The sequence below is a fragment of the Pinus tabuliformis genome, chromosome 7 (genome assembly GCF_031772625.1).
Source record: "Pinus tabuliformis cultivar Carrire ecotype Pingquan chromosome 7, CPIR1, whole genome shotgun sequence".
NCBI classification, from domain to species: domain Eukaryota; kingdom Viridiplantae; phylum Streptophyta; class Pinopsida; order Pinales; family Pinaceae; genus Pinus; species Pinus tabuliformis.
Window position 1 is genome coordinate 1,323,794,336 of NC_142293.1, and position 17,522 is coordinate 1,323,811,857.

At 39.8% G+C, this 17,522-nt stretch overlaps 1 protein-coding gene across 2 annotated transcripts in view; it reads left to right on the top strand.

Moving 5' to 3' along the window:
- The window catches only part of NOXY38 (tetratricopeptide repeat (TPR)-containing protein), a 317,852-nt gene that overhangs the window by 113,766 nt on the left and 186,564 nt on the right, over positions 1-17,522 (top strand). For both annotated transcript variants that reach the window (XM_089459697.1, XM_089459698.1), the window contains exons 9-10: positions 9,212-9,347; positions 9,513-9,641. In XM_089459697.1, the coding sequence (XP_089315823.1) occupies positions 9,212-9,347; positions 9,513-9,641 (265 nt within the window). The remainder of the gene's footprint in view (positions 1-9,211; positions 9,348-9,512; positions 9,642-17,522) is intronic.

Here is a 17,522-nt window from a genome sequence, read left to right on the forward strand (position 1 = left end):
TCATTTGCCATTAACAGTTTTGTGGGGTTACCATCAGCTGTTATCATATTTGCAGGTATTTGTAACAATTTCAATATGCTTTTTGTTTGTTTTTTGAGATTTTTGATAGTGTTTGCAATGCCCATCAGTTTTGCCTCTTTTTGCTTATTTTTAATCGGATATCTACCATTTATTTAGATCTTTTTTTTTATTTGCAGTTTTTTTGTTTACTTTTTTTTCCTAGGTTTAATCATTTTTACGTGAAAATGTTAAAAACCTTAGATCCTATGGGAATATGGTGAACCCACTATAAGGGGAATAATCAATAAAAGTTGAATTGCAAGTTATGTGGAAATGCCACCTTGCACAAATCCTAGAGCATGAAATGGGGATTTGTCCAGCTGCGACCTTGGAAATCATTCATCCAATAAATCACTTCAAAATATTGGTAAAAGAGAGGTTGGAGGTAATTCATGAGAATTGATGAATTACAAGATTTAGGTGGTGAGAAGTGGGAGGTTTTCCTTGGTCTCACCTCACATAATGCCTTCAATAATCTCACCTTCCTCAATGCACCCAACAATCTCACTTTTTTTTGTTCCAAGAACCACAGCTGGTGCAAAACCATATATTAGGCTTGTGGTTAAAATAAATGAGAACCAAGAAGCAGACAAGCTTGTGGGTAGATGTTTTCTGTGGAGTGACATTTATTTAATGATTGCCAAGAACAATTTGTTCTACTAGTCTATTTTTGATGCTGTTTCCATTGTTGGCTTGGGGTATGAGGCCCTTACCAATGACAAGTTGAGTGGGTGTATCCTTCAAAATGAAAAAATTGATTGCACTTGCAGATTAGAGGAGCTTCAGAGATTGTTGGAAGTCACTAGATGCATTGTGGTGTCAGACATTTGGGCTGATCAGAAGCATAGAACCCTTAGTTTTTGGTAATTGTCCAAGGGACATAGTGTTTATTAAATTTGTCAATGCTTCCGTGGATGTTAAAGGTGTGATATTATTATGTGATTTGTTGGATGGGTTCATCTAAGGGATAAGTCTACAGAATGTTGTTGAAGTCAAAATGGCAAACTTGCTTTGATTTGATCATAGAGTATATGGGCAAAATTGCTTATATCAAAGATATTGTTTAATCGACTAGGAGTCTTACGTAATTTATATCTAATCATGCATATGTGCTTAGCTTGATATGACAATTCACAAATAATAGGGAGTTCATGCATCTCACAGTTAAACATTTGACCACTAGTTACATTTCTCTTCAGTCCCTCCTTACTTGTATATGGGAGGTGAAGAGAATGTTTCTTTCAAATGAGTGGCATGCTTTATTTTTTAGCACTACATTGGAGTTGTAGGCAATATCCATGCTAGTGTCATATGAGGAGGGTTTATGGATACGATTGGAGGTGTTGTGTGCCATTAGCGAACCTTTGGTAAAGGTTCTTCGCTTGGTTGATGTAGACAAACTTATAATGGGGTACTTGTATGAGGCCATGGATAGTGCCAAAGAATCCATTTGTGTTTATCATGAGGACAAGGGGGATGAGGGATATGAGAAACAATTATGGATATGTTGGGTACTTGATGAACACTGGAAAAATACACTCCACCACCCCATCCATGTTGTAGAGATCCACCTCAAACTCATGTTCTCTTTTTCGATTTGGTGTTGAGGTTATGGATGGGTTCCTCGTGTTCAGAGAATGGTGTCAATTTCACAAGAACGTCCAATGATTTCTAAAGAAATGGGAATATATAGGATGACCACTAGAACATCTGCTTTGACATGGTTGTTTAGGATAGGTAAGCTTCATTTTGTTTCAAATTTCAACATCTCTTCCTCATTTGATTCAAATTTCAATAACTTTTTTATGTTTCTTTTATTTGTTGGAATTTCTAAGTCTAACACGTCAGAAATTCTTCCTGCATTATCTAGTTTATTTCACCTACTTGTTTATTCCTTACCAAGTTATTTAACCATATAAATATTGAAAATAAACACAAATGCAGTCTCAACTCATATACAAATCATCAACTGAAATAATAGACAAATACACAAGGGACACCGTTATTTTTGGACAATCGTCCCCGGAAAAGCCCAACTTGGGAAAATTGGTGCAGCAGTTCTGAGGGTTTTATTATTAAGCAGCTTTCTTGAGTACAACTAGGGTGCCAAACTGGCTCATCCAACAGAGATATCTATTTGGCAGTAATGCGTATCTTCGGAAGTAGATATTCAACAAGTCTGCTCCATGAAAATCTTGCCAACGCTTTTGTGAGGCTCTGCGTCAGCCCTCCTGGCCTCTGCGTAGCTATGGAACCCCCTGCATTAGCCCTCTGCTCCTCTGCGCTGGCTCTCTGGCCTTCTGCGTCAGCCACACAGGCCTTGCTAGCCTTTGCACAGTCTCTCTAGCCCTTTGCATGGCTCCTGCTGGCTCTGCGTAGCCTCCTCAAGCACTACACTGGCCCTCTGGCACTATCTCTGCCTCTCTGCTATGCACTCACTACCCCTTGCTGCAACTCAGATCACTTGTTTGAATTTTCTCAGCAAACCCTCCTCTAGAAAATTGAACTGACTGATCAATCTTGGTCTGTTTCCAAGTAACCCTCAAGCCTCCTCATATACTTTTCCTGTTGAGTCTTCAATGACCGAGATTAAGTCTCTAATCAACGGCTAAGATTAGATTTGGCTTGGTCCATGTCATTTAGAACATTCTCACCCAGTTTTATATTAATACCCATTAATATTTTAATTTTCCTATGTTTAGACTTAGGAACCCCATTAAAAATATTAAGTTTTTTTAATATCCTCTAACTGGGTGGCATTTCCCCAAACCATTTATGGGTCTTGGAGATCTCATGTGCTTTAGCCTCTCCACCAATTTTCATGGCTAGAGCACATTCGATGCTACCCCAAATCAACACTCCCTCTTAGCGAGGAATGTGCTCTAGTAATGCTTCACCACTGAACATCACACGGATCATCCGACACGAGTACCTGTGTTGATGCTTGGTTTGCTGCCCAACATCCTCTGCACTGTTGCCTCCTGTACTGCTGCCCATGGCTCTGTCACTGCCACTGCTACATCTGTACTCGGCTCCCTTTGCATTTGTGCTGCTACTGGTGCTTCCTTCCAACACTGCAGCTGCACTGCAGTTCTCTCTCATCATGCTGCATTGTGCTGCCCATAACACTACCACTGTTAATTGCTGCACTGCAACATAATTACTGAGAAGTAAGTAACTGATCTACCCAAATACTGACATCCTTGTTAGGCTAGAAGCCCCTTGATGTTGAAGCTACCTCTACTGCTATCTTGTGCTCCCTCTGCTGCCTCTGCGCTGCTGCAACATCTCTGTGCCTCTCGCACTATCGCAACCATCTCTGTGCCTTTCTGCACTACTACAACCACCTCTGTGCCTCTCGCACTACTACAACCACCTCTGTGCCTCTCGCAGTACTGCCACCTTCACTGCGCTGCTAGAGACCACTGCACTCTATCACTGCCTTGTCGCTCCATCCACATCTTGCTTCTAACGACATCTGTCGTCCTGCTACTGTCTCTTGGGGCTCTCGTAGTCAGACATGATCCAAGAGTTTGGGTACCTCAAGGATCCTGCCCCTCATCTTCTGTAGTCCTCCTGTCTCTTGGGGCTCTCGTAGTCAAACATGATCCAAGAGTTTGGGTACCTCAAGGATCCTGCCCCTCATCTTCTGTAGTCCTCCTGACTACAACTCGATGTCTCCCCACCTCTTCTCTAGAGGTGCATGAGCACTTATGGCAGAGTCGTCATCCGTCTCGACTTCTTTCTTTGCCTTAGCTAGATCTGCCTTGGAGTCAGAAGCCTCTCCCTTATTCTTCTTCCTGGGACATTGGTTTGCATAATGACCCAGCTCCCCACAATGGAAGCACTTTATCTTGGAGATGTCGTTCTTCTTTCTCTTCCCCTGCTATCCTGCAGATGCCAGAGCTGCATCCTCTTCCTCCTCTTTCTTGATTTGACCTCCTTTGCTGCTACTTCCCTCCTTGGTCAGCCGTCTGATCTCTTCTTGGTGAAGCGCTGCTCACATCTCTTCCCATCCTGGAAGATTAGCTCTGTCCAAAATGCTTTGGACAAATGTCTCCCAATCCTCAGAGACTGCATTCAGGGCGGTCCTCACCATGAACTCCTGATCTGACGTGGCCCCTATGGAAGTAAGTTGGTCCTGAATCTCTTGCAACCTGCTGAGGTATAGATCAATCTACTTCCCTCCTTGGTCAGCTGTCTGATCTCTTCTTGGTGAAGAGCTGCTCACATCTCTTCCCATCCTGGAAGATTAGCTCTGTCCAAAATGCTTTGGACAAATGTCTCCCAATCCTCAGAGACTGCATTCAGGACGGTCCTCACCATGAACTCCTGATCTGACGTGGCCCCTATGGAAGTAAGTTGGTCCTGAATCTCTTGCAACCTGCTGAGGTATAGATCAATCTGCTCCCGCTTCTGCATCTGATACGACCGCACTTGATTCTCTAATAGCATCTTCCTTTGCACGGAAGTGCCCTGATACAATGTCCTCAAGGTATCCCGCATCTCCTTTGCCGTGTTCTTCTCAGCAATATGCTGAACTACATGATCCTTGACCCCATCAAGGATTATGCACTTTTCCTTGACCATTGCATCCTCATACCTTTCATTATCAGTTGGGTCGATTGGGATAGCCACGGTTCTCAAGGCAAAGCCCTTGATGCGATGTCTATCCAGAACAGGTAGGATCGTGGCCTTCCAGATGACAAAGTTGGAGGCACCGTCCAACTTGTCCTGATGCCTCAGTTCGCTCATTGCCATCTCCGCTCTACTTCTTGACTCCCTTTGAATCTCGACTTTTGTCCTGGAAGTTCTCTCCTAGACTCCCTCTGAGCCTCGATTTCCCTCATGGAAATCCTCCTTCCAATTGTCAAACTACTCCTCTTCGATCCTCTATGCACCTGCAACACGGATTTGGATTTCTTGGCTAGAAATCCCTCAAGGCAGCGACTCCCTCTACCTTGGTTCTATCCCGTTAGGTATTGTTCTGCTTCGACAACAACAACACCCGACTAGGTTCCCAATCCACAATCTGCCCACAGCTCCCTAGGCCCCAGCAGCTGAAGAAACTGAGCCTCTTAGCTCTGGACAATCCCAACAAGGTTGAATCACTACTCTGGCCAACTGCGTCAAGCCTACTTGACTGAGTAGGATGATGTGGCTCTTCACGAGCTTTTTCTGCCTCTCTCTGCCTCTGCGCTGACCCTCTAACACGTCAGAAATTCTTCCTACATTATCTAGTTTATTTCACTTACTTGTTTATTCCTTACCAAGTTATTTAACCATATAAATATTGAAAATAAACACAAATGCCGTCTCAACTCATATGCAGATCATCAATTGAAATAATAGACAAACATACAAGGGACACTGTTATTTTTTGACAATCGTCCCCGAAAAAACTCAACTTGGGAAAACTGGTGCAACAGTTTTGAGGGTTTTATTATTATGCAACTTTCTTGAGTACAGCTAGGGTGCCAAGTCTGCTCCACGAAAATCCGCCAACACTTTTGTGAGGCTTTGCGTCAGCCCTCCTGGCCTATGCGTAGCTCTGGAACCCCTTGTGTCAGCCCTCTGCTACTCTGCGTTGGCTCTTTGGCCTTCTGCGTCACCCACGCAGGCCCTGCTAGCTTATGCGCAGTCTCTCTGGCCCTCTGCGTGGCTCCTGCTGGCTCTGCGTAGCCTCCTCAATCACTGCGTTGGCCCTCCAACACTATCTCTGTCTCTCTGCCATGCACTCACTGCCCCTCGCTGCAACTCAGATCACTTGTTTGAATTTTCTCAGTAAACCCCACTACAGACAATCGAACTGATTGATCAGTCTTGGTGTGTCTCCAACTGACGTTTAAACCTCCTCATATACTTTTCTTGTTGAGTCTTCAATGACCAAGATTAAGTCCCTAATCAACGGCTAAGATTAGATTTGGCTTGATCCATGTCATTTAGAACATTCTCACATAGTTTTATATTAATACCCATTAATATTTTAATTTTCCTAAGTTTAGACTTGGGAACCCCATTAAAGATATTAATTATTTTAATATCTCTCTAACTGGGTGGAATTTCCCCAAACCATTTCTGGGTCTTGGAGATCTCATGTGCTTTAGCTCTCCACCAATTTTCATGGCTAGAGCACATTCGATGCTACCCCAAATCGACATTATTTGTTGTAATTGCTTGGTGGACAAACTATGGCTAAAGAATATTCAGAAACTTGGCATTCAAGTGCTTAGCTAAACACGTAGCTCTTTAGGGTGCGAACGTAGTGCAATAAGTAAAAATACACACCAAAAGTGCAATAAGTAAAAATTTTTCAAATTGAATTTTGAATTCATTATAAATTATAATTTTATGCCCTATCAACTTCAAATTATGTACGATAATTTATAATTTATGATCGTTATGCAGGTTGGAATGTCGATGCGCTAATGACATGGTATGTCTCTCCTATAATCTATGAAGGTGGGGTAGCTTTAGAAAACATCTGATGTGGAAGCCATTTCATTGAATGGTATTGACATCACTATTGCATGTAGGGTCGAGATAAAGAGGCCTATCATAGACCTTGACCCTTGATTGGTTATAGGAGGAACAAGAGGTGGCGGTGAGGGAGACGGTCATAGAGAAGAATGTTCCATAGTGAACACTTTTACAAGAGGTGGGTATTGACACTAAGTTTGCCACCACCTTCACAAACAGAAACACAATCATAGAAACTATGAGTTAGACTTAGCAGTAGCACTAGAAGAGGATGTTAAAGTCTAAGTTCTCCTCTTCTTCTATAACGTCAAAGCCTAGCTTATCCTTCTTCTTTTAGAGCACATTAGATTCCAATGCTAACCTAGGATCTTCTTCATCTATAGGAAGAGGCATTACCTTTGCCTGTAAAATGGATGAAATGAATCACTAGTTTATTTATACGAATTTCTCGGATCCGTATTTGGATTTCTGGAAACGGATCCAAAGGCGTTTAAAATCCCTGGAATAGTTAACAAATTGGATTTGGGGTTTCTGGAAAAACCGAAACGGATTGGAAACATTTCATTGTCGTTTTAGGGCTGTTTCCATTTCTGAAATGTTCAATGACGTTTCTGGAGGTTGCAAGGGGCATTTCTGGTAACTTAGGTATACGCAGCAGAATATTCAGAATATAAGAATGTCCATCATGAGACGAATAATATGTTTACATAAGAATGTTAGAATACAAGTGATGTGAGATTGTTACAATTGAGGGTCCCGTATATATACCTAGGTGGGTACCCCTTCATGAACGGTCATGTCTTTTGAGACATACCTCTTCATTATACTAATCACTGTTAACTATTTAATTATTAATTATTTACATTCATAACTGAGACTGTTATCAAGTGTTTATGCATCATCTTAGTATGATCCCATATATTTCTAGTTGTGCTTTGCACCCATATTGCACACCCATATGCCAGCACGGTAATATGAGTGGTTGGAACTTGGAATAAGGAGCATGACATGCTTCAGTCCTAAATTTCTGCTATAATGCATCTTGTTTGGAGTAAGATCACCTTCCTATCTGCCTTGAATTGGTTCCTATCTGCCTTGAATTGGTTTGCTTGTGCTTGCATCCTAGTTTAACTTTTCATTGTGCTGTAATCCCAACTGTTTATAGATCTGTGTGATATCTAGGTGTTCGTCACTGAATCTGATTTGGGTTTGATTTGGTTTCTTTTTTTACTCTTGCCCATGTTCACAAACATGCCCACTTAGTTTAACTTTTCATTGAGCTGTAGCCCTAGGTGGCTATTCTTTTGTGTGATTCCTAGGGAAGCTGATTTGGGCCTAATTTGTTTTCTTTGTTGCTGAAAATATCAACACCTTAGTCTTGCTTGTGTAACATCCATCCCCACCTCATAGTTTAACTTTTCATTGAGCTGTAGCCGTAAGTGGTGATAGTTTTGTGTCATTCCTAGGGAACTTGATTTGGGCCTGATTTGTTTTCCCTTTTGGTGAAATATCACATCCATAGTCTTGCTTGTATCGCATCCATCCCCACTTCTGAACAAAAGGTCTTCAATGGCCGTGTTCACATTTATCCCCACCTCCACACGAAAGTTCTCTGATGTTGATAGGTTCTCCTTTAAAATATCTATTGATTTTCATATTAAAATTACATCATTTGCATAAACTAGTACATTTTTAACAATTCCTGCCGTGTTTAATCTCCCACTTTTCCTATTTCTCCATTCTTATAACTTGTCTACACAGAGCTCAAAAATTGTAGGGGAGAGAGGACAACTTTTCTTCATTCTTTTGTCACCATGAAAACTCTCTGACAATCCTTGGTCTGTTTTGATTTCAGTATTGCTTTCTCATATAAATTGGGAGAGCACCTGGAATGGATTCATGGTAGAGATACACAACATAGTCCGTATGCATTTACATGTACTTGTTCTTAAAAGTAAGACATGTTTCTTAGCTTGTGGTTTGCTTTTGCTGCTGCAACAGTGAGTGTCTAAATATTCTTATAGCACCTTAAGGCTTAAACTCACCATGTTCATATTCATCTAAACTTGGAATGGGGAGATTATCGAACCGGAATGGTTGTAAAAAGTTATGGCACAACTCTTTGCTCCGTAATTTTTAGATATTCTATGATATGAGTTATGGTCTAATAACCACACTGTGATAACGAAAACTCACATCTGGATTACTAGATTTGGGTGTCATATTATGTATAGATTCACTGTGATGATGCAATTCATGGTATTGTTTGTAAATGTCCTTGATGCATCTTTGTGTTAGTATGCTATGGACAAAGGCTATCGTGATAGTTGTCTACAAATTTAATATACTTGTCCTGTTAAACAAATAGGGTAATCATGTGACAAAAGTAATTAGAACAAATGGTTTTTGATTCTTTGAAACATCATAGCGAATAAAATAATCATTTTTGTTCTGTGACTTATATTCCCTGGAAAGTTCAAACCAAATCTTACAGAAATTTATTTGCACTTAGTTCCTACATAATGTAGGTTGTTTGCTTTTATGATTCCTGCATCCACATTGTTTGATTGTTTGGGTATATATACAAAAAGAATAAATATTTAAGAGACTTGTATAAATGTGAGATATCTAGTGAGGAATAACGTCGTACCATTTAACTGTTGGATGTCAGCTCATAGGAGGGATGTTTCTAGAGCCGAGGACGCTTTGGCTCTACCTTATGGGACTGACTCAGTAGGCATGCAGCGGGACTGGAATGAGGAGTTACAGTCATGTAGGGAATTTCCTCGTAAATCTCTTCAAGACAGGTATACTATATCCTTTACATGATGTTTGGAGTAGAGAATTATACAGACATGATTGGTCCAGCGCTTGTTCTTCTGATCTGTCACTAGGTTAGCATGGTCGTTTCTATATGACATGATTCCTTCAGATGTTTTTACTAATGGCTGTTTCCATGAGCTCTGTAACAGGATTCTGCGTGATAGGGCTCTTTTTAAGGTAAGCTGCGATTTTGTTGACGCAGCAGTAAAAGGTGCCAAGGGTGTCATTAATAGATGCATACCACCAATCAACCCTACAGACCCTGAACGATTTCATATGTAAGTATACATTTCAAAATAGAAGTAGATAAAAGTGTGAAACAAAAAAAGAATACTCTTATAACGTTAAGCAATCTACAATACTTGCTCATGAAGAAAGGTTAATGAAACTCAAAAAAGTGGTGAGGATATGACAAGAAATTGCTGCTTTAACTTGGGCTGAGTTTATAATCACCCTCTTAGGGTAACTAGTTATTTTTTTCCTTTTTAAAAGAGGTGGCTGATCAATGGTTGACAAAATGATTCAAAGAAGAAAAACACCTGGTTCACTACTATATGTTGTTAATTTTAGGTATGTTCTATGCTGATAGCAAATTTACTTCAATTTTCCATATTAGCTCAATTATCAATTCCAGATTAGCAATCACATTTAGCATGATAGTAAAATGTAGATAGAACATAAACATTAATTGCAGAAGACAAGCCAAGACAAGAGGACACAAGATGTGGTGCCAGCCAGGGGCAAACCCCACTGTGGGGACACCCTTGATCAATTCTTCTTATGTTCTTCAATAGTTCAGCAGAGAGAAAGAGATAGTACATATACATCAGAAGCCAACACTTTGACTTGTCAAAATAAGAGCAGAGATCTTCTCTAAAAAAATGTCACATGAGGTAGCTGATCTGAACACAGGTGATTCCATCACCTTGCTGTACCTATCACTGTGCTGCACCATGCTACAATATCATACCGTGTCTATCATCAATGTGCTGCACCATCACCATGTCCATCATCACTGTGCTGCACCATCACTGAGCTGTACCTCATCATGCTGTACCCAACATGCTGCTCTTCATCATCAAGCTGCACTATGCATCACTGTGCTGCACCAGTGTCACTGTGCACTATGCAGCACCATTCACTGTTGTACCCATCACTGTGCACCATGCTGCACCATTATATAATACATGCTGCATTGTGACCTCAGGACACCCTTAGCTGCTTGCTATGGCTTGCAGCCTAGCAAAGCAGCAAGCTGTAACTTGTAAATTCTTTCAACAAGGCCTAGATAAATCTTGGAACAAGCTTATTCATTACCTTGGTACAACGCTGTCATCTATTGTGAATTTAGAACACTTTAACAGCATCTTGAGGCCTCAGGTCACTTCAACGTTGAAACCTCTTTTACAGTGGCCAAGTGACCTTTCACTTGATGAGGTTAGGTGCTGTTCCTTGCAGCGGCTGGGCCAGATATGACAGCATTGTAGTCACCTTGTTTGGACTGAGAGTGAGTGCTGTACAATATCTATGGATCAGGCCTGTGGTTAGTGCAGCTAGGGCTGTGTATCTTCAGCTGAGAGTGGACCTCCTTTATTGCAGTTAGGGCTAGATGAAAGCCTATTCAAACTGCGGTTTAAGGCCTTCCCTTCACAGAATATAAGTGTCCCTTCTTGCTGCATGTACTGCGGCCTAGGGCAACCTTAAGTGCTGCGGCTAGGATAGGGCAGTGGCCAGATCTCTGTGTTTAGGACTCTTCCTTATTTGGCTAGGATCCCTTCCTTTAGGACAGAGTTAGGAAGCCTTTTAGGACAGCGAACAGGGTCTCTCCTAGACCTGTGATTAGATCTTTCCTTGTTGCGATATTGTAGCTTCATTAAAGCCTCCTCCATGAAAGCGTTAGGGTCTAGGGCATCCATTAGGGCAGCGTATACTCTTAGTGACACGAGTGGAGAGGAAAAGATCACATGAGATGAGTGGCAAATGACTTGCAAGCCACCTCCTTTTATAGTAAAACGTTGAGGATAGATGGGGGCAATTTGGTTGCTGGCCGACCTTGATGAATTGTCCCATAACACAAATAATTCATATCTCCATGAATACTTATCGGAATCAGATGATCTTTAGATCAATCCTACACCTCTCGATGAGAGGAATCCAAGAAAAATATCAGCTGCCATGAATAAGAAGACCCACATGGAGTTTGGCCCTAGTTGCCAATTTTAACATATGTACTGTATGGACTGTATCCTCGGGGTTTTAGCTTGCCCATCCTGTATTCCTTATATTTTGGGGTGAGGGGACATGTTGATGATGTTTCATGTGCCAAAGGGTCTTGCTAGAGTCACCCCTTCTTTAAGGCGATGCTAGGGCATGTCCTGATGGGGGGTGCACAGGTGACCTCCATGTGGCCTAGTTAGAATACAAAGTAGTAAAGTCACCTTTTTCCATTTTTCTATGTACAAACTACACTATAATTTTAAGAGCCCTACTCCAAGATACCAAAAATTTCATTTTGCGTGTGAGAAGAGCCAACATCAACTGAAGAATTTTAAGAGCAACAAAAATATTTGTACTTGGAGTAGAACTTTCCAGCTTGAGAATAACAGATTCTCAAGTTTGGCATATGGCGTTCAATGTGCGCTTTTTGTTTTGATGTCTTTATCAAGTATGATGTATCTAAGGCTATATAAATTTTAAATTATGTCATAAAATGTTGACATCATGTAAGATGTTGATATATGGATATGATGTTTTGTGGGATAATTTAGTATTGAGAAAACTAATAAATAATTTATTTGGTTTTCAACTTGTGCAATTGGATGTTGCATTGTTTCTTTTGCAATCAATATCTAGTAATAAAATTAACAGTTTCACAATATCATTTGTATGTTTTCTATGAATGGGGAGTTTGCCTATGGGCTTCCCTATAGCTAATTGTGTTGACTTAGTGTCATGGTTATATCTAGTCTACTTCGAAATTTGTACCCCTTGGGCCCCCTTGCCCTCCGTCAACAAACCCAGTAAAACAAAGTCATCAGAATCATAAGCAGATTGGAACTGATTTGCCCCAAAATTGTGAACTGTACTGAAACCAACCAAAAATGGTATAGAAACTTGTTGATTAAACAATACATCAAAAGATTCAAATTGTAATAAAAAAATATATATTTATGTCCATCAATTTAATCTAAACCATTGGATAGCCCCGAGGGTTAGCTAAATCAGTCGCTGCTACTGGCGCTGGGATGTTGTTGGTAATTTGGTTCCCTGTTCAGGTGCTTGATTTGATTCCCATGGGGTTAGGTTCACTAAGTCGAGCCTACCTGCTTGTGTTACACTGGACATGATCCTCGAAATGGGGGGAAGTGTCTGGCTGTTTCTCAAGGATTCATTTTTAAGAAAATTAATCTAAACCATTGGATACCAAACATGCAATGTTTGGTCATTTAATTTTATATTACATGTAAGTGTGCAAATAGCAAAAATATGTTGAGATACATGTTCTGATATAGATAGAATTAAAGTTCCAAGAGAACATGCATAAATATGAAGGCTGTAAATGACCTCTAGATTCCGATAATCGTACTATAGTCAAATGAGTATATATCTCATACAATGTCTTTCTCGTTATATTGATCACGCTGAGTCTAGTTATTTGAAGTTTGCTTCCTCTTGGTGAATGTGTTTCACAATTGCTACTAATTGATGTTTTAAATCAGTTGGCACTGTTGTCGCATAGAATGTCTAGGCACCGCGACAACGAATCAGATCGGGGGCTGTCACCCTGATCCCCAATCTCTCCGTGTAAGCTGTCTCCCTACAACAGATTATGCAGGTTAGACCCTACATAAATGAAATGAAGAAGGACCAGTTGGGAACCAATCAATCTGGGAGAAAATACTTGTTTAGATTTAACAAGACTTAAATGATTCGATTTAAACAATTGATACCAGTGCCTTACGAAGTCAACTATCTTGCTAGGAAATTTAGCACCAAGTACAAGATGGACAACTGCTGCTAAGGAAAATGTTATTATGATGAAAAGAGATGCAAGATGCAATTAGCAAAGGGATGAGTGAGTAGTCTTGAGGTAAGATCATTTAAGGCTCGTTATATTGATCACGCCGAGTCTAGTTATTTGAAGTTTGCTTCCTCTTGGTGAATGTGTTTCACAATTGCTACTAATTGATGTTTTAAATCAGTTGGCACTGTTCTCGCACAGAATGTCTAGGCACCGCGACAACGAATCAGATCGGGGGCTGTCACCCTGATCCACAATCTCTCCGTGTAAGCTGTCTCCCTACAACAGACTATGCGGGTTAGACCCTACATAAATGAAATGAAGAAGGACCAGTTGGGAACCAATCAATTTGGGAGACACAGTTGTGTGACGAAATACTTGTTTAGATTTAACAAGACTTAAATGATTCGATTTAAACAATTGATACCAGTGCCTTACGAAGTCAACTATCTTGCTAGGAAATTTAGGACCAAGTACAAGATGGACAACTGCTGCTAAGGAAAATGTTATTATGATGAAAAGAGATGCAAGATGCAATTAGAAAAGGGATGAGTGAGTAGTCTTGAGGTAAGATCATTTAAGGCTCAAGTACTTAGTATTGATTAACTTTATGACAAGAGTACTTAATGAAATAAAGAGACAATCTTATACAAGACAAAGTGCCAAATATCTCAAGTGCCAATAAGATACACAAGATAACCAAGATGACCACAAGATATATGCTCTTAAAGAAAGATCACTAATATGCCAAAAATTTATAATAACCACAAGCCAATAATGATATTAATGTCAAGAAAGAGAATTAGAGCATTTATCCAATTTATGCTTCAATGACAATTCTTCAATAAGATTATCAACGCTCCCTTTAGACAATTAAGATTATTCCAAGATAATGCCAAGGACAATTAGATTCAAACCGTTCAATTATCTTTAGATTACTCGATATTATGCAAATGGAGCGAATCACCTTCAATGCTACTTAGCTCAAAGAGAATTATATTTCAATGCAATTACTATTCGCAAGTCAAGGCACGAGAAGTGCTTTAGAAAGATAAATATGACTGTTCCCAACTTAAATGTTTTTTAGGGCAACAAACTTATATATATGATTTTGAAGTAGGAAATCAAAAGACAACAGACACTTAGACTCGAAATCCAAAATCCAAAAAACCACTAAAACTTGCTGATGTAATCTATGCAAACAACTGCTCTTACAAATGAAACCTATGTTGCCAGGAAAAATGGGTTCGAGGACGGGTACGGGTACTGGGACGAGTACGTCATTTTTTGAAACAGAATGCGTGGGTTCGTCGGGGGTATATTATGATTTATATATATAATATATAAATATCATATTTTACAATTATAATATATATGAATTTGTATATTTTCAACTTTAAACAAGAAAACTAAAATATTTATGATTTAAACTTTACATATTTAAACATGCACATCATTGAACATTCAACATTCACAATGAAATTTCAAAATTTCTAGTTTGATATCAAGTGCAAATTGGAGTTTACATACTAATAAGAATCATGATATATGTCCATTGTCATACTACATTCAAAATTTGCCTTAAGGCATCTCCAAACAAGAACCAGGAAATTTTAAAATACTAAAATAAAAATAGCTAATAGTAACTGTGGCTTCCTCAAGCCATGTCATCAACATCACTCGGATTTTCAGTGTGCATGCTCTCCAGGTAGGAATCACTCTCATCTTGAGGCTCCTGTTGATGCATAACAACTGGAGGTAGCTCAATAAGGCCATCTAGTTGTATCTCCTCGTCCACACACATATCATCATCTGTGTGTTGGTCCCATCTCTTGAAAGGATCTTCCTTGTACCTAGGGTCTATTCAAGATATGAAACGAAGTGTGCTATGAATGTACACTAAGTTCTATGCCTTCTTTGAGTCCAACCTATTTCTCTTTATTGAATGGATAAAGGCATAAGTACTTCAATTCCTTTCGCAAGATGAAGAACTAGCTACCTAGAATATTAGGGGAAGCCCATTAAATTAATTACAAATGTAAAAATAAAAACTAAAATGAACCCCAATGAACCCGATTTTGGGGTTCTAGGTATCCATCATCAGGGTTCTCCGTACCCATCAAGACAAAAGAACCCAAATTTTTTTAATGGAGAACCCGGTTCTTCATAGAAGAACTCGGTTCTTTGTAGAAAATCCTGTAGATTCACAAGCTAATGCAATTTGCTAAAGCAAGAGACAAGAATCTACTTCTACTCTTTACAGTGGAAGCCAATAAACATCGAGCAAATGATAATCAATAGAGGAAGAGAATCAAAGGCACATAACACAATAAATATCCGGGGAAAGCCACAACTCAAAACCCCACTATTTGTTTTGTGTTAATCCACAAAATCAAGTGAAATTACAATGCTTGTTCTATCAAGAACAATCCAACACTCAACAAATTCAATTTCCAACTCATAAGAAAGCTCAAGGCCAAAGCTTAGCCTCTTCACAAGCTCTCCAAGTCTTTATTCCAATGTGCAGTTCCTATGAATGATAACTTGTATTTAAAGGGAAACAAAGCCTCTCAAAACTGCGCAATCCCTCAAGGATCAGTTCCTGAATGCATGCACTATCAGTGCAACTTAGAAAAATCTAAAACAAATAGTATACTGTCCCTGCACTCTAGTCTCAATTGGGTCTTTCTTAGAATCGACATGCATGAGTTTTTGATGAGTAAATATTCAGTTAACTAGAGTAGCACTGGTGGAGTTCATTAGTGTCACCATTGATTGTTAACTCACTATTAGTTCTCTCAATCAGTGTGAGATCTAATTTAACTAAACTAACTCATGAAACTGAGCCTTCTACTTTACAACTCACAATTAACTCATATTGGACTCCTACAAAGTAGGAAGAACATACACATGATGACAAAGAGACTTCCAACTCGAATTTCCTAAGTTAATAAAGTTTAATAAACTTAATTTAACTATTTTAAGTTTCTATGAGAATAGAATTTGAATTTAATTCACAGTTTAATCAAGGAAAAATTAAACTGGAATTTCTTGTTGCCATTTCTCAATACTCCCTCTCAACAAGAAAGGGATTATCAACTACCCCGATCCTGTCTCTGTGAAACTCGAATTTACATCTTGACAATGCCTTTGTCAAGATGTCAGCATCTTGCTCCTTCGTGGGAATGTAATCTAACAACATGATCCGCCTCAATACACAATCTCTGAGATGATGATACCGGATATCAATATGCTTGGACCGATCATGAAAGACTGGATTTTCAGAGAGTTTGATACAACTCTGATTATCACAATAAATCACTATTGGATCCATCTGCTGACCAAACAAACCAACTAGGATCTTCCTCATCCAGATAGCCTCACATGCTGCCTGACTTGCAGCCATGTACTCTGCCTCTGCCGAACTGAGTGCAACCGATCTCTGTTTCCTGCTATACCAAGAAACTGTCGCTGACCCAATACTAAAGATCCCTCCTGATGTGCTCTTCCTGTCAGATGGACTCCTTGCCCAATCTGCATCGGTGAAGCCTTGAAGCTTCACTCCCTCTGTTCGTCTGTACCATAATCCAAATTGAGTAGTGCCTCTGAGGTATCTCAATACATGCTTTGCCACCTTCCAATACATCTTGGTAGGCCTGACCATCGCTTGACTAAGCCGGTTAACTACATAGCACATATTCGGTCATGTGTTCACCAAGTACATGAATGAACCCACAAGCTTCCTGTAAACAATAGCTTCCACTACTTCCCCTGAAGTAGCGTCCTCATTCCTCCAATTACCAGCTAGAGGAGTCTCCATGGGTTTACTGTTCTCCTTGCAGAATCTCCTGAGTATTTCGTTGGCATACTTGCCCTGAGATACAAACAACTCCCCATCTCCCTGCCATACCTCCATGCCAAGAAAGTAATGCATGAGCCCCATGTCCTTCATCTTAAACTCTCTTGCAAGGTCCTCCTTGCAAGATTTGATGAACTTCTCATCACCTGTCAGTATGAGATCATCTACATAAAGTACAATGATCAACAACTTACCTTCCATCACTATGTGATACAAGTTCACATCCGCTTCACTCTTCGTGAATCCCAACCCTGTGAAGTAGCTATCTATCTTGGTGTA